Consider the following 25,457-nt stretch of genomic DNA (forward strand, 5'->3'; position numbering starts at 1 on the left):
CAACTTTTCCAGGAGCTGGACACAGAGCGGCAGACAAGCACACAATAATCATTAAGTACATATTCTTTCAGTATATCGTATCTTTTTCGTAGTACCCCATGTACAACGTATTGCCAGGAGTTTCTGATACGACATATCCTCGAACTCCCTGAAGATATTATAGCCCTGACAGCACTGAAGATATTGTAATTCCTTTGTCACCCTTCAAAGCTTGAGAGAGTTGACTAGGTGGGCCAGGTGCTGAAGCAGAAAATTATGTGCATTGGATCAGTCAGTACTTGGAAACTATAGTGAGATGGACAAGAGATGTGGCAGCTGTTTGCAGAGTCATTTTCAGAGCGGTATCGTGTTGAACGTAACTGCCGCAATTCTTTTGTTTGCCGCTCCATTCAGAACACGGTGACTCGGGATTGCAGATGTCGCATACCGCTACAAGTCCACTGTAGCGGACACGAAAGCGGGAATAGGAATACACCGCATTCGATAGAGATAGGACAGGCTGAACTGACATCGCGACCGCATTAGAAGACAGAGCACAAGACACATTCTGCTGATGAACCCAACATTTCACAGTTCCTCGCTCGAGCCCTGGCCATTTGAGGATTAAAAACTGTTCCCCAGTTCTTCCTTACAGCAGACTATCTTGGGCACTGAAAGGATAAAAGGACAAGTGATAACGGTCCTCACCAGCACTTTGTGTTGTCACAGTAATCTCGTTGCTTGGCTTGCTCCATTGGTCAACGAGCTCGTTCTTGGCAGTCACCTGTACGTGTGTTGGAATAACAAAAATAAAAATAAAAGAGACGTGGACTGGGTGCCCCTCGTAAGCTACAGACTAAGGAATATCCACTCACAAAAACGTGATATCTAGTGTTAGGCGTGAGGTCTTGGATGGCGAAGCACTGCCGTCCGGAGCGCGTTGTCGCATTACAGTATGCTGGTGCAGGAATCTTGTCAATGGTGGACTCCGCATGTTCTGACGTCCTGTAGTATACACGATAACGCTGTAACGTTCCCGTCAGCGGTTTCGGTGGAAGCCACGAGATGGCGATCGATGTGCTCGATGCGCTGTGCGACGTCAGGTTCGTCGGCGCGTTAGGCACTGAAACGGAACACGTGATTGGTCAGCATAATCGGTACTCTTCGTTCGTTGCTTGTGCCACTTCGTTGTACCGGAAGGTCCTGTCCTGAATACTGCGAAGACTGCAGGTCCGTCCCCTGCTGTGTTCCATGCGGACAGCTCTAAACTGTAGTTGGTGAAGGGACTGAGCCCGTTGAAGGTGATAGATGTCACCGTGATGTTGTACGCACGATCCGGTCCTTTCTGCGGTGCGTTCATCCTCAGCTTTAGTTTGTAGCCCTTAATAGCGCCGTGACTAAGAGCACAGTCCGGTTCCTTCCACGTGACCGTAGCGCCCGCATCAGAGACGTCAGGGACGTTTACGTCCCTGGGGGCAGCCTCGGGTACTGGAAACAAGAAAATACGAGAAGTAAGTGCTGGACTGCAGCAACATGTTAGATAGGGTGACCGCTGGGAGACGCTACCTTCGTCAGATGTTGTTACCCTTATAGTCGCCCATTGTCCATCAGCAACAGTGTGTGCTTTCACACGAATACTGTACTCGGCAGCAGGCATCAACGAGACATTGCGTGCCGTCTGGTTTCCGGATATATTGAACATCAGGTGTTCAGGCGGAGATCTTGTACAATGGAGCAGACGTTTCGGCTCCAGACCCAGTTGATATCCTCGTATGATGCCGTTACGTATTTCGGGTGGCGTCCAGGACACTGTGTACAGCTTTGATGCCACACGGATGGCGACCAGGTTCTCAACTTTTCCAGGAGCTGGACACAGAGCGGCAGACAAGCACACAATAATCATTAAGTACATATTCTTTCAGTATATCGTATCTTTTTCGTAGTACCCCATGTACAACGTATTGCCAGGAGTTTCTGATACGACATATCCTTGAACTCCCTGAAGATATTATAGCCCTGACAGCACTGAAGATATTGTAATTCCTTTGTCACCCTTCAAAGCTTGAGAGAGTTGACTAGGTGGGCCAGGTGCTGAAGCAGAAAATTATGTGCATTGGATCAGTCAGTACTTGGAAACTATAGTGAGATGGACAAGAGATGTGGCAGCTGTTTGCAGAGTCATTTTCAGAGCGGTATCGTGTTGAACGTAACTGCCGCAATTCTTTTGTTTGCCGCTCCATTCAGAACACGGTGACTCGGGATTGCAGATGTCGCATACCGCTACAAGTCCACTGTAGCGGACACGAAAGCGGGAATAGGAATACACCGCATTCGATAGAGATAGGACAGGCTGAACTGACATCGCGACCGCATTAGAAGACAGAGCACAAGACACATTCTGCTGATGAACTCAACATTTCACACTTCCTCGCTCGAGCCCTGGCCATTTGAGGATTAAAAACTGTTCCCCAGTTCTTCCTTACAGCAGGCTATCTTCGGCACTGAAAGGATAAAAGGACAAGTGATAACGGTCCTCACCAGCACTTTGTGTTGTCACAGTAATCTCGTTGCTTGGCTTGCTCCATTGGTCAACGAGCTCGTTCTTGGCAGTCACCTGTACGTGTGTTGGAATAACAAAAATAAAAATAAAAGAGACGTGGACTGGGTGCCCCTCGTAAGCTACAGACTAAGGAATATCCACTCACAAAAACGTGATATCTAGTGTTAGGCGTGAGGTCTTGGATGGCGAAGCACTGCCGTCCGGAGCGCGTTGTCGCATTACAGTATGCTGGTGCAGGAATCTTGTCAATGGTGGACTCCGCATGTTCTGACGTCCTGTAGTATACACGATAACGCTGTAACGTTCCCGTAAGCGGTTTCGGTGGAAGCCACGAGATGGCGATCGATGTGCTCGATGCGCTGTGCGACGTCAGGTTCGTCGGCGCGTTAGGCACTGAAACGGAACACGTGATTGGTCAGCATAATCGGTACTCTTCGTTCGTTGCTTGTGCCACTTCGTCGTACCGGAAGGTCCTGTCCTGAATACTGCGAAGACTGCAGGTCCGTCCCCTGCTGTGTTCCATGCGGACAGCTCTAAACTGTAGTTGGTGAAGGGACTGAGCCCGTTGAAGGTGATAGATGTCACCGTGATGTTGTACGCACGATCCGGTCCTTTCTGCGGTGCGTTCATCCTCAGCTTTAGTTTGTAGCCCTTAATAGCGCCGTGACTAAGAGCACAGTCCGGTTCCTTCCACGTGACCGTAGCGCCCGCATCAGAGACGTCAGGGACGTTTACGTCCCTGGGGGTAGCCTCGGGTACTGGAAACAAGAAAATACGAGAAGTAAGTGCTGGACTGCAGCAACATGTTAGATAGGGTGACCGCTGGGAGACGCTACCTTCGTCAGATGTTGTTACCCTTATAGTCGCCCATTGTCCATCAGCAACAGTGTGTGCTTTCACACGAATACTGTACTCGGCAGCAGGCATCAACGAGACATTGCGTGCCGTCTGGTTTCCGGATATATTGAACATCAGGTGTTCAGGCGGAGATCTTGTACAATGGAGCAGACGTTTCGGCTCCAGACCCAGTTGATATCCTCGTATGATGCCGTTACGTATTTCGGGTGGCGTCCAGGACACTGTGTACAGCTTTGATGCCACACGGATGGCGACCAGGTTCTCAACTTTTCCAGGAGCTGGACACAGAGCGGCAGACAAGCACACAATAATCATTAAGTACATATTCTTTCAGTATATCGTATCTTTTTCGTAGTACCCCATGTACAACGTATTGCCAGGAGTTTCTGATACGACATATCCTCGAACTCCCTGAAGATATTATAGCCCTGACAGCACTGAAGATATTGTAATTCCTTTGTCACCCTTCAAAGCTTGAGAGAGTTGACTAGGTGGGCCAGGTGCTGAAGCAGAAAATTATGTGCATTGGATCAGTCAGTACTTGGAAACTATAGTGAGATGGACAAGAGATGTGGCAGCTGTTTGCAGAGTCATTTTCAGAGCGGTATCGTGTTGAACGTAACTGCCGCAATTCTTTTGTTTGCCGCTCCATTCAGAACACGGTGACTCGGGATTGCAGATGTCGCATACCGCTACAAGTCCACTGTAGCGGACACGAAAGCGGGAATAGGAATACACCGCATTCGATAGAGATAGGACAGGCTGAACTGACATCGCGACCGCATTAGAAGACAGAGCACAAGACACATTCTGCTGATGAACCCAACATTTCACACTTCCTCGCTCGAGCCCTGGCCATTTGAGGATTAAAAACTGTTCCCCAGTTCTTCCTTACAGCAGACTATCTTGGGCACTGAAAGGATAAAAGGACAAGTGATAACGGTCCTCACCAGCACTTTGTGTTGTCACAGTAATCTCGTTGCTTGGCTTGCTCCATTGGTCAACGAGCTCGTTCTTGGCAGTCACCTGTACGTGTGTTGGAATAACAAAAATAAAAATAAAAGAGACGTGGACTGGGTGCCCCTCGTAAGCTACAGACTAAGGAATACCCACTCACAAAAACGTGATATCTAGTGTTAGGCGTGAGGTCTTGGATGGCGAAGCACTGCCGTCCGGAGCGCGTTGTCGCATTACAGTATGCTGGTGCAGGAATCTTGTCAATGGTGGACTCCGCATGTTCTGACGTCCTGTAGTATACACGATAACGCTGTAACGTTCCCGTAAGCGGTTTCGGTGGAAGCCACGAGATGGCGATCGATGTGCTCGATGCGCTGTGCGACGTCAGGTTCGTCGGCGCGTTAGGCACTGAAACGGAACACGTGATTGGTCAGCATAATCGGTACTCTTCGTTCGTTGCTTGTGCCACTTCGTTGTACCGGAAGGTCCTGTCCTGAATACTGCGAAGACTGCAGGTCCGTCCCCTGCTGTGTTCCATGCGGACAGCTCTAAACTGTAGTTGGTGAAGGGACTGAGCCCGTTGAAGGTGATAGATGTCACCGTGATGTTGTACGCACGATCCGGTCCTTTCTGCGGTGCGTTCATCCTCAGCTTTAGTTTGTAGCCCTTAATAGCGCCGTGACTAAGAGCACAGTCCGGTTCCTTCCACGTGACCGTAGCGCCCGCATCAGAGACGTCAGGGACGTTTACGTCCCTGGGGGCAGCCTCGGGTACTGGAAACAAGAAAATACGAGAAGTAAGTGCTGGACTGCAGCAACATGTTAGATAGGGTGACCGCTGGGAGACGCTACCTTCGTCAGATGTTGTTACCCTTATAGTCGCCCATTGTCCATCAGCAACAGTGTGTGCTTTCACACGAATACTGTACTCGGCAGCAGGCATCAACGAGACATTGCGTGCCGTCTGGTTTCCGGATATATTGAACATCAGGTGTTCAGGCGGAGATCTTGTACAATGGAGCAGACGTTTCGGCTCCAGACCCAGTTGATATCCTCGTATGATGCCGTTACGTATTTCGGGTGGCGTCCAGGACACTGTGTACAGCTTTGATGCCACACGGATGGCGACCAGGTTCTCAACTTTTCCAGGAGCTGGACACAGAGCGGCAGACAAGCACACAATAATCATTAAGTACATATTCTTTCAGTATATCGTATCTTTTTCGTAGTACCCCATGTACAACGTATTGCCAGGAGTTTCTGATACGACATATCCTCGAACTCCCTGAAGATATTATAGCCCTGACAGCACTGAAGATATTGTAATTCCTTTGTCACCCTTCAAAGCTTGAGAGAGTTGACTAGGTGGGCCAGGTGCTGAAGCAGAAAATTATGTGCATTGGATCAGTCAGTACTTGGAAACTATAGTGAGATGGACAAGAGATGTGGCAGCTGTTTGCAGAGTCATTTTCAGAGCGGTATCGTGTTGAACGTAACTGCCGCAATTCTTTTGTTTGCCGCTCCATTCAGAACACGGTGACTCGGGATTGCAGATGTCGCATACCGCTACAAGTCCACTGTAGCGGACACGAAAGCGGGAATAGGAATACACCGCATTCGATAGAGATAGGACAGGCTGAACTGACATCGCGACCGCATTAGAAGACAGAGCACAAGACACATTCTGCTGATGAACCCAACATTTCACAGTTCCTCGCTCGAGCCCTGGCCATTTGAGGATTAAAAACTGTTCCCCAGTTCTTCCTTACAGCAGACTATCTTGGGCACTGAAAGGATAAAAGGACAAGTGATAACGGTCCTCACCAGCACTTTGTGTTGTCACAGTAATCTCGTTGCTTGGCTTGCTCCATTGGTCAACGAGCTCGTTCTTGGCAGTCACCTGTACGTGTGTTGGAATAACAAAAATAAAAATAAAAGAGACGTGGACTGGGTGCCCCTCGTAAGCTACAGACTAAGGAATATCCACTCACAAAAACGTGATATCTAGTGTTAGGCGTGAGGTCTTGGATGGCGAAGCACTGCCGTCCGGAGCGCGTTGTCGCATTACAGTATGCTGGTGCAGGAATCTTGTCAATGGTGGACTCCGCATGTTCTGACGTCCTGTAGTATACACGATAACGCTGTAACGTTCCCGTCAGCGGTTTCGGTGGAAGCCACGAGATGGCGATCGATGTGCTCGATGCGCTGTGCGACGTCAGGTTCGTCGGCGCGTTAGGCACTGAAACGGAACACGTGATTGGTCAGCATAATCGGTACTCTTCGTTCGTTGCTTGTGCCACTTCGTTGTACCGGAAGGTCCTGTCCTGAATACTGCGAAGACTGCAGGTCCGTCCCCTGCTGTGTTCCATGCGGACAGCTCTAAACTGTAGTTGGTGAAGGGACTGAGCCCGTTGAAGGTGATAGATGTCACCGTGATGTTGTACGCACGATCCGGTCCTTTCTGCGGTGCGTTCATCCTCAGCTTTAGTTTGTAGCCCTTAATAGCGCCGTGACTAAGAGCACAGTCCGGTTCCTTCCACGTGACCGTAGCGCCCGCATCAGAGACGTCAGGGACGTTTACGTCCCTGGGGGCAGCCTCGGGTACTGGAAACAAGAAAATACGAGAAGTAAGTGCTGGACTGCAGCAACATGTTAGATAGGGTGACCGCTGGGAGACGCTACCTTCGTCAGATGTTGTTACCCTTATAGTCGCCCATTGTCCATCAGCAACAGTGTGTGCTTTCACACGAATACTGTACTCGGCAGCAGGCATCAACGAGACATTGCGTGCCGTCTGGTTTCCGGATATATTGAACATCAGGTGTTCAGGCGGAGATCTTGTACAATGGAGCAGACGTTTCGGCTCCAGACCCAGTTGATATCCTCGTATGATGCCGTTACGTATTTCGGGTGGCGTCCAGGACACTGTGTACAGCTTTGATGCCACACGGATGGCGACCAGGTTCTCAACTTTTCCAGGAGCTGGACACAGAGCGGCAGACAAGCACACAATAATCATTAAGTACATATTCTTTCAGTATATCGTATCTTTTTCGTAGTACCCCATGTACAACGTATTGCCAGGAGTTTCTGATACGACATATCCTTGAACTCCCTGAAGATATTATAGCCCTGACAGCACTGAAGATATTGTAATTCCTTTGTCACCCTTCAAAGCTTGAGAGAGTTGACTAGGTGGGCCAGGTGCTGAAGCAGAAAATTATGTGCATTGGATCAGTCAGTACTTGGAAACTATAGTGAGATGGACAAGAGATGTGGCAGCTGTTTGCAGAGTCATTTTCAGAGCGGTATCGTGTTGAACGTAACTGCCGCAATTCTTTTGTTTGCCGCTCCATTCAGAACACGGTGACTCGGGATTGCAGATGTCGCATACCGCTACAAGTCCACTGTAGCGGACACGAAAGCGGGAATAGGAATACACCGCATTCGATAGAGATAGGACAGGCTGAACTGACATCGCGACCGCATTAGAAGACAGAGCACAAGACACATTCTGCTGATGAACTCAACATTTCACACTTCCTCGCTCGAGCCCTGGCCATTTGAGGATTAAAAACTGTTCCCCAGTTCTTCCTTACAGCAGGCTATCTTCGGCACTGAAAGGATAAAAGGACAAGTGATAACGGTCCTCACCAGCACTTTGTGTTGTCACAGTAATCTCGTTGCTTGGCTTGCTCCATTGGTCAACGAGCTCGTTCTTGGCAGTCACCTGTACGTGTGTTGGAATAACAAAAATAAAAATAAAAGAGACGTGGACTGGGTGCCCCTCGTAAGCTACAGACTAAGGAATATCCACTCACAAAAACGTGATATCTAGTGTTAGGCGTGAGGTCTTGGATGGCGAAGCACTGCCGTCCGGAGCGCGTTGTCGCATTACAGTATGCTGGTGCAGGAATCTTGTCAATGGTGGACTCCGCATGTTCTGACGTCCTGTAGTATACACGATAACGCTGTAACGTTCCCGTAAGCGGTTTCGGTGGAAGCCACGAGATGGCGATCGATGTGCTCGATGCGCTGTGCGACGTCAGGTTCGTCGGCGCGTTAGGCACTGAAACGGAACACGTGATTGGTCAGCATAATCGGTACTCTTCGTTCGTTGCTTGTGCCACTTCGTCGTACCGGAAGGTCCTGTCCTGAATACTGCGAAGACTGCAGGTCCGTCCCCTGCTGTGTTCCATGCGGACAGCTCTAAACTGTAGTTGGTGAAGGGACTGAGCCCGTTGAAGGTGATAGATGTCACCGTGATGTTGTACGCACGATCCGGTCCTTTCTGCGGTGCGTTCATCCTCAGCTTTAGTTTGTAGCCCTTAATAGCGCCGTGACTAAGAGCACAGTCCGGTTCCTTCCACGTGACCGTAGCGCCCGCATCAGAGACGTCAGGGACGTTTACGTCCCTGGGGGTAGCCTCGGGTACTGGAAACAAGAAAATACGAGAAGTAAGTGCTGGACTGCAGCAACATGTTAGATAGGGTGACCGCTGGGAGACGCTACCTTCGTCAGATGTTGTTACCCTTATAGTCGCCCATTGTCCATCAGCAACAGTGTGTGCTTTCACACGAATACTGTACTCGGCAGCAGGCATCAACGAGACATTGCGTGCCGTCTGGTTTCCGGATATATTGAACATCAGGTGTTCAGGCGGAGATCTTGTACAATGGAGCAGACGTTTCGGCTCCAGACCCAGTTGATATCCTCGTATGATGCCGTTACGTATTTCGGGTGGCGTCCAGGACACTGTGTACAGCTTTGATGCCACACGGATGGCGACCAGGTTCTCAACTTTTCCAGGAGCTGGACACAGAGCGGCAGACAAGCACACAATAATCATTAAGTACATATTCTTTCAGTATATCGTATCTTTTTCGTAGTACCCCATGTACAACGTATTGCCAGGAGTTTCTGATACGACATATCCTCGAACTCCCTGAAGATATTATAGCCCTGACAGCACTGAAGATATTGTAATTCCTTTGTCACCCTTCAAAGCTTGAGAGAGTTGACTAGGTGGGCCAGGTGCTGAAGCAGAAAATTATGTGCATTGGATCAGTCAGTACTTGGAAACTATAGTGAGATGGACAAGAGATGTGGCAGCTGTTTGCAGAGTCATTTTCAGAGCGGTATCGTGTTGAACGTAACTGCCGCAATTCTTTTGTTTGCCGCTCCATTCAGAACACGGTGACTCGGGATTGCAGATGTCGCATACCGCTACAAGTCCACTGTAGCGGACACGAAAGCGGGAATAGGAATACACCGCATTCGATAGAGATAGGACAGGCTGAACTGACATCGCGACCGCATTAGAAGACAGAGCACAAGACACATTCTGCTGATGAACCCAACATTTCACACTTCCTCGCTCGAGCCCTGGCCATTTGAGGATTAAAAACTGTTCCCCAGTTCTTCCTTACAGCAGACTATCTTGGGCACTGAAAGGATAAAAGGACAAGTGATAACGGTCCTCACCAGCACTTTGTGTTGTCACAGTAATCTCGTTGCTTGGCTTGCTCCATTGGTCAACGAGCTCGTTCTTGGCAGTCACCTGTACGTGTGTTGGAATAACAAAAATAAAAATAAAAGAGACGTGGACTGGGTGCCCCTCGTAAGCTACAGACTAAGGAATACCCACTCACAAAAACGTGATATCTAGTGTTAGGCGTGAGGTCTTGGATGGCGAAGCACTGCCGTCCGGAGCGCGTTGTCGCATTACAGTATGCTGGTGCAGGAATCTTGTCAATGGTGGACTCCGCATGTTCTGACGTCCTGTAGTATACACGATAACGCTGTAACGTTCCCGTAAGCGGTTTCGGTGGAAGCCACGAGATGGCGATCGATGTGCTCGATGCGCTGTGCGACGTCAGGTTCGTCGGCGCGTTAGGCACTGAAACGGAACACGTGATTGGTCAGCATAATCGGTACTCTTCGTTCGTTGCTTGTGCCACTTCGTTGTACCGGAAGGTCCTGTCCTGAATACTGCGAAGACTGCAGGTCCGTCCCCTGCTGTGTTCCATGCGGACAGCTCTAAACTGTAGTTGGTGAAGGGACTGAGCCCGTTGAAGGTGATAGATGTCACCGTGATGTTGTACGCACGATCCGGTCCTTTCTGCGGTGCGTTCATCCTCAGCTTTAGTTTGTAGCCCTTAATAGCGCCGTGACTAAGAGCACAGTCCGGTTCCTTCCACGTGACCGTAGCGCCCGCATCAGAGACGTCAGGGACGTTTACGTCCCTGGGGGCAGCCTCGGGTACTGGAAACAAGAAAATACGAGAAGTAAGTGCTGGACTGCAGCAACATGTTAGATAGGGTGACCGCTGGGAGACGCTACCTTCGTCAGATGTTGTTACCCTTATAGTCGCCCATTGTCCATCAGCAACAGTGTGTGCTTTCACACGAATACTGTACTCGGCAGCAGGCATCAACGAGACATTGCGTGCCGTCTGGTTTCCGGATATATTGAACATCAGGTGTTCAGGCGGAGATCTTGTACAATGGAGCAGACGTTTCGGCTCCAGACCCAGTTGATATCCTCGTATGATGCCGTTACGTATTTCGGGTGGCGTCCAGGACACTGTGTACAGCTTTGATGCCACACGGATGGCGACCAGGTTCTCAACTTTTCCAGGAGCTGGACACAGAGCGGCAGACAAGCACACAATAATCATTAAGTACATATTCTTTCAGTATATCGTATCTTTTTCGTAGTACCCCATGTACAACGTATTGCCAGGAGTTTCTGATACGACATATCCTCGAACTCCCTGAAGATATTATAGCCCTGACAGCACTGAAGATATTGTAATTCCTTTGTCACCCTTCAAAGCTTGAGAGAGTTGACTAGGTGGGCCAGGTGCTGAAGCAGAAAATTATGTGCATTGGATCAGTCAGTACTTGGAAACTATAGTGAGATGGACAAGAGATGTGGCAGCTGTTTGCAGAGTCATTTTCAGAGCGGTATCGTGTTGAACGTAACTGCCGCAATTCTTTTGTTTGCCGCTCCATTCAGAACACGGTGACTCGGGATTGCAGATGTCGCATACCGCTACAAGTCCACTGTAGCGGACACGAAAGCGGGAATAGGAATACACCGCATTCGATAGAGATAGGACAGGCTGAACTGACATCGCGACCGCATTAGAAGACAGAGCACAAGACACATTCTGCTGATGAACTCAACATTTCACACTTCCTCGCTCGAGCCCTGGCCATTTGAGGATTAAAAACTGTTCCCCAGTTCTTCCTTACAGCAGGCTATCTTCGGCACTGAAAGGATAAAAGGACAAGTGATAACGGTCCTCACCAGCACTTTGTGTTGTCACAGTAATCTCGTTGCTTGGCTTGCTCCATTGGTCAACGAGCTCGTTCTTGGCAGTCACCTGTACGTGTGTTGGAATAACAAAAATAAAAATAAAAGAGACGTGGACTGGGTGCCCCTCGTAAGCTACAGACTAAGGAATATCCACTCACAAAAACGTGATATCTAGTGTTAGGCGTGAGGTCTTGGATGGCGAAGCACTGCCGTCCGGAGCGCGTTGTCGCATTACAGTATGCTGGTGCAGGAATCTTGTCAATGGTGGACTCCGCATGTTCTGACGTCCTGTAGTATACACGATAATGCTGTAACTTTCCCGTAAGCGGTTTCGGTGGAAGCCACGAGATGGCGATCGATGTGCTCGATGCGCTGTGCGACGTCAGGTTCGTCGGCGCGTTAGGCACTGAAACGGAACACGTGATTGGTCAGCATAATCGGTACTCTTCGTTCGTTGCTTGTGCCACTTCGTCGTACCGGAGGGTCCTGTCCTGAATACTATGAAGACTGCTGGTCCGTCCCCTGCTGCGTTCCATGCGGACAGCTCTAAACTGTATTTGGTGAAGGGACTGAGCCCGTTGAAGGTGATAGATGTCACCGTGATGTTGTACGCACGATCCGGTCCTTTCTGCGGTGCGTTCATCCTCAGCTTTAGTTTGTAGCCCTTAATAGCGCCGTGACTAAGAGCACAGTCCGGTTCCTTCCACGTGACCGTAGCGCCCGCATCAGAGACGTCAGGGACGTTTACGTCCCTGGGGGCAGCCTCGGGTACTGGAAACAAGAAAATACGAGAAATAAGTGCTGGACTGCAGCAACATGTTAGGTAAGGTGACCGCTGGGAGACGCTACCTTCGTCAGATGTTGTTACCCTTATAGTCGCCCATTGTCCATCAGCAACAGTGTGTGCTTTCACACGAATACTGTACTCGGCAGCAGGCATCAACGAGACATTGCGTGCCGTCTGGTTTCCGGATATATTGAACATCAGGTGTTCAGGCGGAGATCTTGTACAATGGAGCAGACGTTTCGGCTCCAGACCCAGTTGATATCCTCGTATGATGCCGTTACGTATTTCGGGTGGCGTCCAGGACACTGTGTACAGCTTTGATGCCACACGGATGGCGACCAGGTTCTCAACTTTTCCAGGAGCTGGACACAGAGCGGCAGACAAGCACACAATAATCATTAAGTACATATTCTTTCAGTATATCGTATCTTTTTCGTAGTACCCCATGTACAACGTATTGCCAGGAGTTTCTGATACGACATATCCTCGAACTCCCTGAAGATATTATAGCCCTGACAGCACTGAAGATATTGTAATTCCTTTGTCACCCTTCAAAGCTTGAGAGAGTTTACTAGGTGGGCCAGGTGCTGAAGCAGAAAATTATGTGCATTGGATCAGTCAGCACTTGGAAACTATAGTGAGATGGACAAGAGATGTGGCAGCTGTTTGCAGAGTCATTTTCAGAGCGGTATCGTGTTGAACGTAACTGCCGCAATTCTTTTGTTTGCCGCTCCATTCAGAACACGGTGACTCGGGATTGCGGATGTCGCACGCGAAAGCGGGAATAGGAATACACCGCATTCGATACAGATAGGACAGGCTGAACTGACATCGCGACCGCATTAGAAGACAGAGCACAAGACACATTCTGCTGATAAACTCAACATTTCACACTTCCTCGCTCGAGCCCTGGCCATTTGAGGATTAAAAACTGTTCCCCAGTTCTTCCTTACAGCAGGCTATCTTCGGCACTGAAAGGATAAAAGGACAAGTGATAACGGTCCTCACCAGCACTTTGTGTTGTCACAGTAATCTCGTTGCTTGGCTTGCTCCATTGGTCAACGAGCTCGTTCTTGGCAGTCACCTGTACGTGTGTTGGAATAACAAAAATAAAAATAAAAGAGACGTGGACTGGGTGCCCCTCGTAAGCTACAGACTAAGGAATATCCACTCACAAAAACGTGATATCTAGTGTTAGGCGTGAGGTCTTGGATGGCGAAGCACTGCCGTCCGGAGCGCGTTGTCGCATTACAGTATGCTGGTGCAGGAATCTTGTCAATGGTGGACTCCGCATGTTCTGACGTCCTGTAGTATACACGATAATGCTGTAACTTTCCCGTAAGCGGTTTCGGTGGAAGCCACGAGATGGCGATCGATGTGCTCGATGCGCTGTGCGACGTCAGGTTCGTCGGCGCGTTAGGCACTGAAACGGAACACGTGATTGGTCAGCATAATCGGTACTCTTCGTTCGTTGCTTGTGCCACTTCGTCGTACCGGAAGGTCCTGTCCTGAATACTGCGAAGACTGCAGGTCCGTCCCCTGCTGTGTTCCATGCGGACAGCTCTAAACTGTAGTTGGTGAAGGGACTGAGCCCGTTGAAGGTGATAGATGTCACCGTGATGTTGTACGCACGATCCGGTCCTTTCTGCGGTGCGTTCATCCTCAGCTTTAGTTTGTAGCCCTTAATAGCGCCGTGACTAAGAGCACAGTCCGGTTCCTTCCACGTGACCGTAGCGCCCGCATCAGAGACGTCAGGGACGTTTACGTCCCTGGGGGCAGCCTCGGGTACTGGAAACAAGAAAATACGAGAAGTAAGTGCTGGACTGCAGCAACATGTTAGATAGGGTGACCGCTGGGAGACGCTACCTTCGTCAGATGCTGTTACCCTTATAGTCGCCCATTGTCCATCAGCAACAGTGTGTGCTTTCACACGAATACTGTACTCGGCAGCAGGCATCAACGAGACATTGCGTGCCGTCTGGTTTCCGGATATACTGAACATCAGGTGTTCAGGCGGAGATCTTGTACAATGGAGCAGACGTTTCGGCTCCAGACCCAGTTGATATCCTCGTATGATGCCGTTACGTATTTCGGGTGGCGTCCAGGACACTGTGTACAGCTTTGATGCCACACGGATGGCGACCAGGTTCTCAACTTTTCCAGGAGCTGGACACAGAGCGGCAGACAAGCACACAATAATCATTAAGTACATATTCTTTCAGTATATCGTATCTTTTTCGTAGTACCCCATGTACAACGTATTGCCAGGAGTTTCTGATACGACAGCCTCGAACTCCCTGAAGATATTATAGCCCTGACAGCACTGAAGATATTGTAATTCCTTTGTCACCCTTCAAAGCTTGAGAGAGTTGACTAGGTGGGCCAGGTGCTGAAGCAGAAAATTATGTGCATTGGATCAGTCAGTACTTGGAAACTATAGTGAGATGGACAAGAGATGTGGCAGCTGTTTGCAGAGTCATTTTCAGAGCGGTATCGTGTTGAACGTAACTGCCGCAATTCTTTTGTTTGCCGCTCCATTCAGAACACGGTGACTCGGGATTGCAGATGTTGCACGCGAAAGCGGGAATAGGAATACACCGCATTCGATAGAGATAGGACAGGCTGAACTGACATCGCGACCGCATTAGAAGACAGAGCACAAGACACATTCTGCTGATAAACTCAACATTTCACACTTTCTCGCTCGAGCCCTGGCCATTTGAGGATTAAAAACTGTTCCCCAGTTCTTTATTACGGCAGACAATCTTCAGTACTGAAAGGATAGACGGACAAGTGTTAACAGCCCTCACCAGCACTTGGTGTTTTCACAGTAATCTCGTTACTTGGCATGCTCCATTGGTCAACGAGCTCGTTCTTGGCAGTCACCTATACGTGTGTTGGAATAACAAAAATAAAAATAAAAGAGACGTGGATTGAGTGCCCCTCGTGAGCTACAGACTAAGAAATATCTACTCACAAAAATGTGGTATGTAGTATTAGGCGCGACATTGTGGATGACGAAACACTGCCGTTCGGAGCGGATTGTCGCATTACAGTATGCTTGTGCAGGAATTTCGTCTGTGGTGTACCTCGATTGTTCTGACGTCCTGTAGTATACACGATAACGCTGTAACTTTCCCGTAAGCGGTTCCGGTGGAAGCCACGAGACGGCGATCGATGTGCACGATACGCTGTGCCACGTCAGGTTCGTCGGCGCGTTAGGCACTGAAACGGAAGACATGATTGGTCAGCATAATCGGTACTCTTCGGCCGTTCCAGTGTCAGTTCGTCGTACCGGAGGGCCTTGTCATGAATACTGCGTAGACTGCAGGCCCGTACCCTGCTGTGTTCCATGCGGACAGCTCAAAGGTGTAGTTGGTAAAGGGACTGAGTCGGTTGAAGGTGATAGATTTCATCGTGGTGGTCCGCTCTAGTATTCCCTGCGGTGCTTTCCTTCTCCTCGGCTTTAGCTTGTAGCCCTTAATGGCGCCGTGACTAAGAGCACAGTCCGGTTCTTTCCACGTGATCGTAGCGCCCGCGTCAGAGACGTTGTGGACGTTTACGTCTCCGGGGGCAGCTTCCGGTGCTGGAAACAACAAAATATCAGAAGTAACAGCGTTACTGTAGAGCGACATGTTATTAGCTAGGGTGACAGCTGCGAGACGCTACCTTCGTCAGGTGTCGTTACTTTTATAGTCGTCCATTGTCCACCAGCGACAGTGCGTGCTCTCACACGAATACTGTACTCGGCAGCAGGCATCAACGAGACATTGCGTGCCGTCTGGTTTCCGGATATAATGAACATCAGGTGTTCAGGCGGAGATCTTGTACAATGGAGCAGACGTTTCGGCTCCAGACCCAGTTGATATCCTCGTATGATGCCGTTACGTATTTTGGGTGGCGTCCAGGACACTGTGTACAGCTTTGATGCCACACGGATGGCGACCAGGTTCTCAACTTTTCCAGGAGCTGGACACAGAGCGGCAGACAAGCACACAATAATCATTAAGTACATGTATACACATATTCTTTCAGTATCAGTGGTCCTCACCTTGTTCGGCTGATGTGACATGGAGCGTTGGAGACCATTCGCTCGTCGTGTTTTGTCCGTTGACTGTTCTCAGCTCTATGGTGTAAAGTGTGTACGGCACAGTGGGGAACGAGAACCTTTCTGCATTTGGATCGTTTCGATGGATACGTTGGTTGATGCGGATTTCAGTACTGGCAGTGGAACATTGCCACGTGGTCGCATCAGGAATCTGATGAAACGATCATAAGCGGCTTTTGGAATCGTCCAATTGGTTTCGATCAATGTCGACAGCCACGGAGATGGTACTCCGTACACTGTCGACACTGCGCTTATTGTTCATGCGCCGTAATTTCTGAAGCCCAACTGGTAAACCATCTGCGAATACCTACCTTCCATGTGACGACCATGTATCCTTGGGCGTGTTGTTTGACCGATACGTTCTGAGGGGGCACTTGGGGACCTTGGTTAGAAAAGACATCGTGACATCAGTCAACGTGAGTGTGAGGTGAAGCACGCACATGCAGCATATATTTCTATTAGGGTATCATCGAAGTGACTTTGACTCAGACGGCTTAATTACTGCAGAAATGACCCGCTTCGGTGGCAGATTTTTCTCTAGAAGGTGTCCGCTGAAGGTCCCAGAAGGGGCAGTACCCATTTTAATGCAGACGGCGCCCTGCTTTAGAAGTTAGCTTTTTTCACGAAACTCATTTGCATTTTTACTTAAATAATGAGCGCCTCTTGCTCATTCCGCGGTGCGCATCTTGTAGGCTGTATTGGATAGATACTTGTAAAAAAGAAAGTAATTGTATTGGTGCGCCGGTTCGCGGATTATTTAGCCCGGGGACTTAACTGAAACACCCGGTATATGGCATTAGCATTATATTTGCATCTCTGGCATTAGCAGCGCAGTCGTGTTGAGATTCTTCGCCAAATGTTGTATCGCTGCAGTTCGCGGGTAATACTGGGTGCCAAGTACTGGAGTAAGTACTGGAGGAGTCAAGGACAACGAAACCCGAAGGACAGTTCATTCCAGTAATCTATCAGGGTGCAACGCGTACGCAGGGAGCACTGGGACTTTCTGAAATCGTCTATTGCGATGTAATACGATATAGAAATATAAAAGGAAGTTCCTCAGGGCGAGAGCCGCCGATATTTTGAACAGAGGCCGTCCTTCTTCTGGGGTAAGGAAGTATGAAGGGAAGTGCTTCAAGACGAGAGCGACCAACATTTCGAACATAGTGTGTTCTTCTTCTTCTACCCGTCTAATATGGAAATATGTTAGGGGCGTCACTTACAGTTGTCGCAGTATGGCGGTTGGCGATACCCAGCGCGGCACCTGTCATCCGTGCAGTGGCCCCACTGTGGATGACAAGACTGACCATCCGCGCAACTACAGTTGTGACGCATGCTGCAGCCTGCGCCGTACGTTCCGGGAGGGCATCCTGTTGGAATTATACGATATTAAACCGAGGACATTGAGCCTACGAGAAACTGCCGTTCTTCACCCACTTTCATTGCAGTTCTCCCCGGTGTAACCAGGAAAGCAGGAACAGCCATAAGGATCAGGACGACAGAACAGGAGTCCGGCGCAGTTGAGTCGGTTGTGTTCCAGAAGGCGGCAGTCGTGCTGACATTCTTCGCCGAATGTTGTGGCGTTGCAATCTGCGGACGAGCGTGAGTACTGAATGCCAAGTACCGGTATCCGTGAAACGTGTTACGTACGACTTTCGCAGAGTCTTCCTTTGAACCCAGCTGGACAGACGCATACCCCAGTGATGTCGTGGCAGATACCTCCATTCCTGCAACGTGGACATTGTCCGGAACAACTGTCTCCGAATCGGTCACCAGGGCACGCTGCCGAAACGTGATACCAAAGTGAATTAGCCTTTTATATGCGCTTGGAGATGTGAGAGACACGATTTTCGTTGTCCAATAAGACCGTCGCAAAATAAAGAACCTGGAAATAAATGTTATCTGATCGATAAAATGCACGGTCGCGCGCATGAAAATGCCAACAGCGAAAACCAACAGGCCATAGGCGGAGAGTTTTCAATCTGCCGGAGGGGGCCGGGGCACCCCCCCCCCCCGCGATACAGAGAGGTCGGGCAAGGTATCAGGAATTCCGTGTAGTAGTATAGTACTAATTGACTGCAAAAACACACACACGCACACAAAAAAAGAAGAAAAAATGGGGGAAAGATTCGGAGCAAGGGGCTGCCCTAAGGGCGCCTGGAGCTCCATCTCATTTAGGTGGCTTTGAAGGTATATGATATGTGTGGCTGCTAGTAGCGGCAGTAGATACCGCTTTCTTTTAGTTAGACACACAATGCCTTGAGTGCCGTGTTGTGACGTTATGAGACGAACTTTTACAGGATTTTCATGATCACTTGCATGCAATACGCGATTAGCATATATCTCGAAACTTTCATCTTGAGTGTCAACTGGGTAGACTTCTCGGAGGGGGCGTGGCCCCCAAGGAACGTTCCGGGGGGATCAGGCCCCCCCCCCCCCCCCCCCCCCCCCCGCAGTCGGCGCCTATGCAACAGGCTGTTCCGTCGTGTCTGCTCTCGTAAGCCTAACAGCCGCTAAAATGTTTCTTTCGCTAAAACGACTCGGACACACATCGATAACAAACCCGTGGAGTGGTTAAATTGTGATGTCGGATTTTAAAACGCTGCATGTCATCTTATACGAAGCAATGGAACATTTACTTTGTTTGGAGGCCGTAAAATCGTGGATTTTCGGGGATCATGATCAAACAGCGGTGACTCACAGCGGACAATGATCCTAAGGACAGCCTGTGGGTGCCTTCTGAGGTAGTCTGTGGTGCTCGCAACGTAGACTCCACCGTCTGCGAGCTCAGCTCGATGAACCCCTTTGACGCCACGTTCTACATCCGGTAAGGTGATGTCTGTGCCATCCTTGGTCCAAACGAAACGTTGGCCGCTGGTGTCGGAGAGGCTGATAGGGTCGTCAAGGTTGACGGTTAAGCTTCTCCAGTACATGGCGTCTGCCATATTCGAAACGGAAAGAACGCTATGATATTAGAAACAGGTAAAATAATGATTGTGAGACCTTGACAAACTGTTTCCAAACGGGATTATACCTGCGTTTCCAGAAAAATCCCTGCCTTTTATGATGGCTATAGAGGTGACACTGGATAGGACGCTGCCTTCCACTGCGCAGGTGAAGCCTCGTATTCCAAGGCCTGACCTCCATGTCATGCTGTACAACCCTATAGGAACATGATAAACATGAGACCAATCAATCATCATCATCATCATCATCATGAGACCTGTCGTGGAGCATCACACCATCATGTCCACTTGCCACACAGCATTGTGGTTTTGTTATACTGCAAGAGTATTCCCCCCCTGTTTTGTTCGTCTTCTGCAAAACACCAGTTTTGAGAAGCTTTTCAACTAATAAAAAAAGTAATGTGAAAGATTGGGCTTGTTGGTGCGATGACTGGTTGACGCTTATTGTAGACAAGGATAGGAAGGAAGAGAAGGCCGATGGGATAGGCGAGCATCGAGAAATGAGCTTCCGTTGAAGCTCATATTCCAGCACCTGTCACGTCTGCCTTCTTTGCCTACCTGTCCTTGTCTAAAATGAGAGCTTTCATTCAATAAAAGAAGCACAGGGCATTATGAGAACGCCAATTAGATCTTAGCTTTGCGTACGGAGCTGGACCTCCCACCTTCTCTTATCTTTGTACCATACACAGCTTCAGACACAGGGACGTCCCTGAAAATAATACTTCTGTTCCCGAGGTCACTGACAAAGCAGAACTGCTGGTGGTTTTCACGACGCCTGTGCCGATAGTTGAGATGAACGGACGTAACGTCCCACAGGTCCTCTGTTGAAAGTAAGCCACCGTCAAGGAAGGTTTCAGTAATATTAGATACCTGTACCTTTCGTTCTTGGTGACACAAATTCGAACCAACCACCGTAGCTCCACAACCTAGTATGTTAGAAAGAAGCATCGTGTGGGCACAGAAATTAGCATAAGAAACAAGAACTCCTTAGAATTAGCTCCAGGGTTTCTCCAGTTCAAAGGAATGCCACGGGTTAAGAGCTCCATTAATGACCGTGAAGTCGAAGTAAAAGCCGAACTTGTCGGAAGATTGCAAACTTTAAACGAAAAGTGACCTACAACGAATGGGAAGTGATTCCGTTCCTGATGGAACCCTTATAAGCTGGAAGTGTACGATTGTAGCGGATAAAGCTCACATTCCACGTGGTCCTGTTCCAGTAGTTGAATCGTAAGTCGTGCGCTGCGGCTGTGCACAACGACGATTTCTGATTAAGAAGCGGAAAATGTCATCATTAACCAATTGCTTCGTGAATTTCCGCAATAATATATATATTACTCGAGTGTACTTTACTGTGCCCCTGATGCGTCTTCTCGCAGCAGTGCAGTCTTCTCTACACGTGACGCTGCAACAACGATTATCTTGGAATTGTTTCGGAAGATATAAAAGTCTCTTAATGATTGCTGTTTAGGTCACCTGCAGATTTCTTGAAAGTTGCATCCGGTATCTTCATCTGTGATTGCACAGTTGACTTTGCCGAGGTACCTTTCTGTGGGGTCATAAAGGATCGTGGTTCATAGACCGAATGCAAGGACAGCAGCTGAAGCTCATTCAATATAGAAGAGCTGATTGGTTGATTGGTATCTTTATAATTTGTTGGGTGAGTAGCTGTACATACCACGTATTGAGCACCGTCTATAAATTTGGTGGGGAGTTGAGAGTTTACAAAGCTAGCTTAATCAACTCATGTCTGCTTGCTGTCTCGGTCCCCCGAAACCCTTGAATTGAGCTTGCCTTCCCTTCGTTCTTCTTGTTGTTAGCTCAGTTTAGCGCTAGAACAGTGGATGAACCAGTACCACAATTTCATTTCTTAATGTGTTTTCGTTTCTTTTTAAAATCCATTTTTGGACACGAACATCTCTGCAATTGTACTGAAGTAGAAGTCGTATTAGCATAATTAATTACGTCTTCTGGCCGGCAATTATTGCCGGCATAATCAGAAAGGTAATTCGGGCTTGCTGGTACCTTGAGTATCCTGTCTCGTAAGAGCATCTAAGACGTAGGCAAAATGAACGCATTCCAGCTACGTAGCTCGCTACGGTCTCACGTTCCATAACGACATAACCCTTTAACAAATCGTCTACAAAACGTTCTCAAGACAACGGTTCCATAGCGCTGTCGTGTTGGAAGGTTATCGCACAGCCTCAAGTAAACTCTCTACTCTAAACTGGGGCATCTCTTCTTCTAACTGGGTGTCCACGACCGGTTAAGGATTTTACAGCTCTTACCGGACATTGCTGACGCTTGGAGACACACGATCATTAACAAGCTCTCAGCGACGAGGAACACCATGTTCGTTTCTTTCAAGTGGTTTTGCTCCTCCGCCGCTTCGATGAAACATCACGAAGGAAGTGTACGATGGAGCTTGGCTCAGGATTTCCTGCTGCCCTTGCGTGACGCGTCTCTTGACGACGCCAATCAAGTTAAATTTGGCGCTCTACGATAGTTCATTGTCATTGGAAGAGAGGTCTTCGACAATGTTCCTGCAGGTGGCTGTCCGTGTATTCACACGAGCGACATCCTCACGGAATATTCTAGTGGAAGAGAAAGCGAAAACACTGCTTACAGAGCCGAGGTTCCGTCCGGTGTTACGTTGAGCATTCACACGGTGAGAATATCGGGAGTGGCGTACTGCGCTCTTTGCAGACGACACTTCGCAGACGACACCGTCAGCGTGTTCTCCTGTCGTCTGCTACGGAATATCTCGTGGCTGTGGCGCAGGGTATTCCCCACGGTTAGCAACATACGTAAAGACACGACATTGAGCGCTCACGTGACACCTGAAAGCTATGGACGCTTTTCGCATCTTCCGCTTCTGGCGGAATGTCGCTCGTGTGAATACACGGTACGGGTCATGCAGTTCAAGCGCTACGGGCTCGCTCACCAGCTCGCGTGTCTCAATGATTAGCCTCCTGGCCATGTCATGTCGGGACTGTGAGGTACCCGGGTTCGAATCCCTGTGCTGTCTGGGGTTTTTTCCTAGGTTTTCCTCAGACGCTTTCAGACTTATGTCGGCACAGTTCCCTTAGAATTCGGCCCAGGACGCACATTCCCCCAGGGCGTCAGTCGTGACGTTGCCCACCTATCTGGGACCGACAACGGCGAGCCCTTTCACCACCACCACCCTTACCACCGCTACCAGCGCTATGGTCCAGTTAGGCGTTCTACGGGGCAAGAAATGGGAAATACTGCGAGGACATAGGAAGGGATATCGTGACGGGAATGTGTTGGGGGGATGGGTCGTGAGTTGTGTGTGGTGGATGCCCGGATAAGACGTAGAACAAAATGCTGGAAGAAAGGGGGGATTTTTTACGCCTCTTGGGAAGAACATCTATCTTCCCGTGTACGTCTTCGCATTCGTCAACGGTTCTGTAGGCGAATGTCTATCTGATATGATTGTGCAGTCCTATAATACCTTGTATCGCCAACTGTAGGATGGGACAAGCGTAATACCTTGCTATTAAAAGGGGCTACTTCTTCCAAAGTTTAGCAGCATAGTTGTCTTTTTTCGGTTCAGAGGAATCCTAAGCGCGCGTGCGGGTGCATTCACGTTCTCATTTTTATCCACGAAATGATATCGCAAGAAGATAAGTTGCTTAGCTTACCGTGCATTGCAGATACCTGAGAGCGAGCTATCACCATAATGCATAGAAACGCGATAGACACCATCGTAACGCTTCTTTCCTTTTCTCACAATGAGAACGTCCTTCTGCGTGAAGCTTCGGAAACATTTAGGAGGAACTAAAAGTGAAAATTGTTCGAAGATTTCCTGTCGCGAGTGACGCGCTGTTTTATCGGCGCCGCAATATATAGCAAATATATTGCATTATATATATAGCATTATATTATATATAAACAGCATATACCATTATATATTGCATGTATAATAGCAGATATATTTATTCTGCTGTTTCGAGGCGAGTCCATTCAAAATAGGTTTCATGCTGAGGATCGTTTCGAAAAGGTGCTTCGTGTATTCTTAAAAAAAAAGAAAAGAAAAAGAAAAGAAAGAAACCCGCGTTAGCGCCGCGAAGCAACTGCAGCTATGAGTGACGTACAGACTAAGAGAGGACAGCAGGAGAGAGTGTGGTACAGAAGGGTTAATATGCATATAAGATGGCAAGGAAGCAGGCAAGCTGGTGATGACATACGGCTCGCGTCAAGGTTAACTTGAACATCGCTCCAGTCTGAGAAGCGGGAAGAGAGCAACCCTGGCAGCGCCTCTCAGAGAACGACGTTTTATCACACGGGTGGCATCCGATGTATTGATCCGTAGACGAAAGCGTGCTGGGCGAGCGCAATGCATCCTGAGAAGGTCCTGGTCGCACGTCACAGCAAACGTCAAGGCACACGTGACCTTAAAAATGGCGGCGCCCATGATCGGCGGCCAATCCGCTTGTGAACAATGCGGTTGTTGTTTCTGCGCAACGTTTTGGATGTTTTTCCATCACGGTAATTATTTTTATCCGATAGTCTCGCAGTAAAACGCACAGTTTTGCACATAAGGCCTCGTATTGTTGACGACTTTTAAAGATGCGATGATGACCGCGCATTAAGACTCATTGAGTTGATGCGATGTACTTAAACTAGGGAGAAATGGGCTGCCATGTTGCGGAAGAAGCACCGCATAGTTTACGCTGGCAAAATACGTTCATCTCTTGGCGTTATGACGATGGAAATATGTCGGTAAGTGGCAAAACGACATGTAAACAAAGTCACATGACCTCAAAATGACGTTTTCTATGACGTGCGACCAGGACAGGGTGACAGTTTTGTCAAAAGCACCCGCTTGAGGGTAGTTACAACAATGGCGAGTTTGTGTCAACCCTGTCTTTTATCACAACGACGGTCACACCCTCTATAGGCGTGTTCAACTGACAAATCCAGTCAGTCAGCCTCTCGAAATATTACTGCGCCGCAGATAGGATGACCGGGCACAAAGATGTCACTCTCCCTCCTCCGCCAGATCATATAATCCATCACACTCACTCTCCCGCGCTATAGTGTCCCCTTATCTCCAACGGCGTATGTATCGACGACGGACTTTTCCTTCTTAAGTTGAACTCGACTACAACTGCAAACACCCTCCGCCCTTATTTCTACTACGCACCACCAGGGACCGCAGGCCGGAATGGCGTTAAAGTTAACTCTTATGCGAGCTGTACATCCGCAATGAACGCTGAGACGATGGTGTCCTTTGTTTCCTGTCTCTCAGTCCCAGGTTTGATTATAGAGATCAGAATGCGTCCTGGGCCGACTTCAGACGGAACTGTGCCGACATTCATCTGGAGAGTCTTCCGGAAAACCAGGGGAGAACCTCAGAGAGCACAGCCGGTGCCGAGATTAGAAACCGCGTCCCGCCCCAGTCTTGGCATGCTAGATGGTCAACTGGAAGTAACTGGAAGTTGACTCTCCCACCTGCTGCCACTGTGGTGCTCTTGAGGATCTGGAGCATATTCTTCTTCATTGCCCCCACTACCAACCTTGCCGAACCGCACTCTCCGAGTCTCTTAGTCAGCTGGACTCTCGCCCCTTCTCCCTATCGAAATTGCTTGGTCCCTGGCCCAATCCAGCACAGCAACGCTCTGCGCTCTTTTGACATTTCTGGACACCATCGGACTTCGATCTTTATTGTGAAGGGGCTCGTTATTTTATTCCCCACATCCCCACCAGCAATTGGGGTACAGTATCACCTCTGGCGATGAACCTCCCCACTTTCCGAAGTCAGAGTGAAGTTGTTGTTGTCGTAAGTAATTGTTGCCCAGACTCTGACTTTTCACATCATCGAAGATGATCATCCTAACCACTACTCGTACACTCGAGCTGGTAGAGGCGCTTCGTCATGAAAGCGTCACTTACTGCCGAA

General features: G+C 49.0%; 2 protein-coding genes and 1 long non-coding RNA gene across 3 annotated transcripts; all 3 read right to left on the minus strand.

Moving 5' to 3' along the window:
* Positions 1-628: 628 nt before the first annotated feature.
* LOC135390523 (phosphatidylinositol phosphatase PTPRQ-like) lies at positions 629-11,032 on the minus strand. The gene is made up of 24 exons (XM_064620216.1): positions 10,696-11,032; positions 10,324-10,617; positions 10,005-10,252; positions 9,838-9,913; positions 8,866-9,165; positions 8,494-8,787; positions 8,175-8,422; positions 8,008-8,083; positions 7,036-7,335; positions 6,664-6,957; positions 6,345-6,592; positions 6,178-6,253; positions 5,206-5,505; positions 4,834-5,127; positions 4,515-4,762; positions 4,348-4,423; positions 3,376-3,675; positions 3,004-3,297; positions 2,685-2,932; positions 2,518-2,593; positions 1,546-1,845; positions 1,174-1,467; positions 855-1,102; positions 629-763 (listed from the first exon to the last, which is right to left on the minus strand). The coding sequence occupies exons 1-24, from the start codon at positions 11,030-11,032 to the stop codon at positions 629-631; spliced, it is 5,604 nt and encodes a 1,867-aa protein (XP_064476286.1).
* Positions 11,033-13,471: 2,439 nt separating this feature from the next.
* On the minus strand, positions 13,472-14,241 carry LOC135392630 (uncharacterized). Its single transcript, XR_010422183.1, has 3 exons — positions 13,958-14,241; positions 13,639-13,886; positions 13,472-13,547 (listed from the first exon to the last, which is right to left on the minus strand). It is a non-coding gene; the product is annotated as an uncharacterized LOC135392630 (long non-coding RNA).
* Positions 14,242-14,816: 575 nt separating this feature from the next.
* LOC135390524 (receptor-type tyrosine-protein phosphatase F-like) lies at positions 14,817-16,566 on the minus strand. Its single transcript, XM_064620217.1, has 5 exons — positions 16,515-16,566; positions 16,133-16,432; positions 15,759-16,049; positions 15,441-15,688; positions 14,817-14,852 (listed from the first exon to the last, which is right to left on the minus strand). The coding sequence occupies exons 2-5, from the start codon at positions 16,266-16,268 to the stop codon at positions 14,817-14,819; spliced, it is 711 nt and encodes a 236-aa protein (XP_064476287.1). The 5' UTR covers positions 16,269-16,432; positions 16,515-16,566.
* Positions 16,567-25,457: the final 8,891 nt, after the last annotated feature.

This window comes from Ornithodoros turicata, chromosome 4 (assembly GCF_037126465.1).
Source record: "Ornithodoros turicata isolate Travis chromosome 4, ASM3712646v1, whole genome shotgun sequence".
NCBI classification, from domain to species: Eukaryota; Metazoa; Arthropoda; class Arachnida; order Ixodida; family Argasidae; genus Ornithodoros; species Ornithodoros turicata.

Excerpts from the sequence above, each read along its gene's own strand:
- LOC135390524 (XM_064620217.1), bottom strand. The coding sequence starts at position 16,268 with ATGTTCATTATATCCGGAAACCAGACGGCACGCAATGTCTCGTTGATG. Across the intron at positions 16,050-16,132 it reads AGTAACGACACCTGACGAAG|CACCGGAAGCTGCCCCCGGA; the intron begins GTAGCGTCTCGC and ends TGTTGTTTCCAG. Across the intron at positions 14,853-15,440 it reads ATACTACATACCACATTTTT|CACCTGGCCCACCTAGTCAA; the intron begins GTGAGTAGATAT and ends TTTCTGCTTCAG.
- LOC135390523 (XM_064620216.1), bottom strand. The coding sequence starts at position 11,032 with ATGATTATTGTGTGCTTGTCTGCCGCTCTGTGTCCAGCTCCTGGAAAA. Across the intron at positions 6,254-6,344 it reads ACACTAGATATCACGTTTTT|GTGACTGCCAAGAACGAGCT; the intron begins GTGAGTGGATAT and ends ACACACGTACAG. Across the intron at positions 4,763-4,833 it reads ATTCAGGACAGGACCTTCCG|TGCCTAACGCGCCGACGAAC; the intron begins GTACAACGAAGT and ends GTTCCGTTTCAG.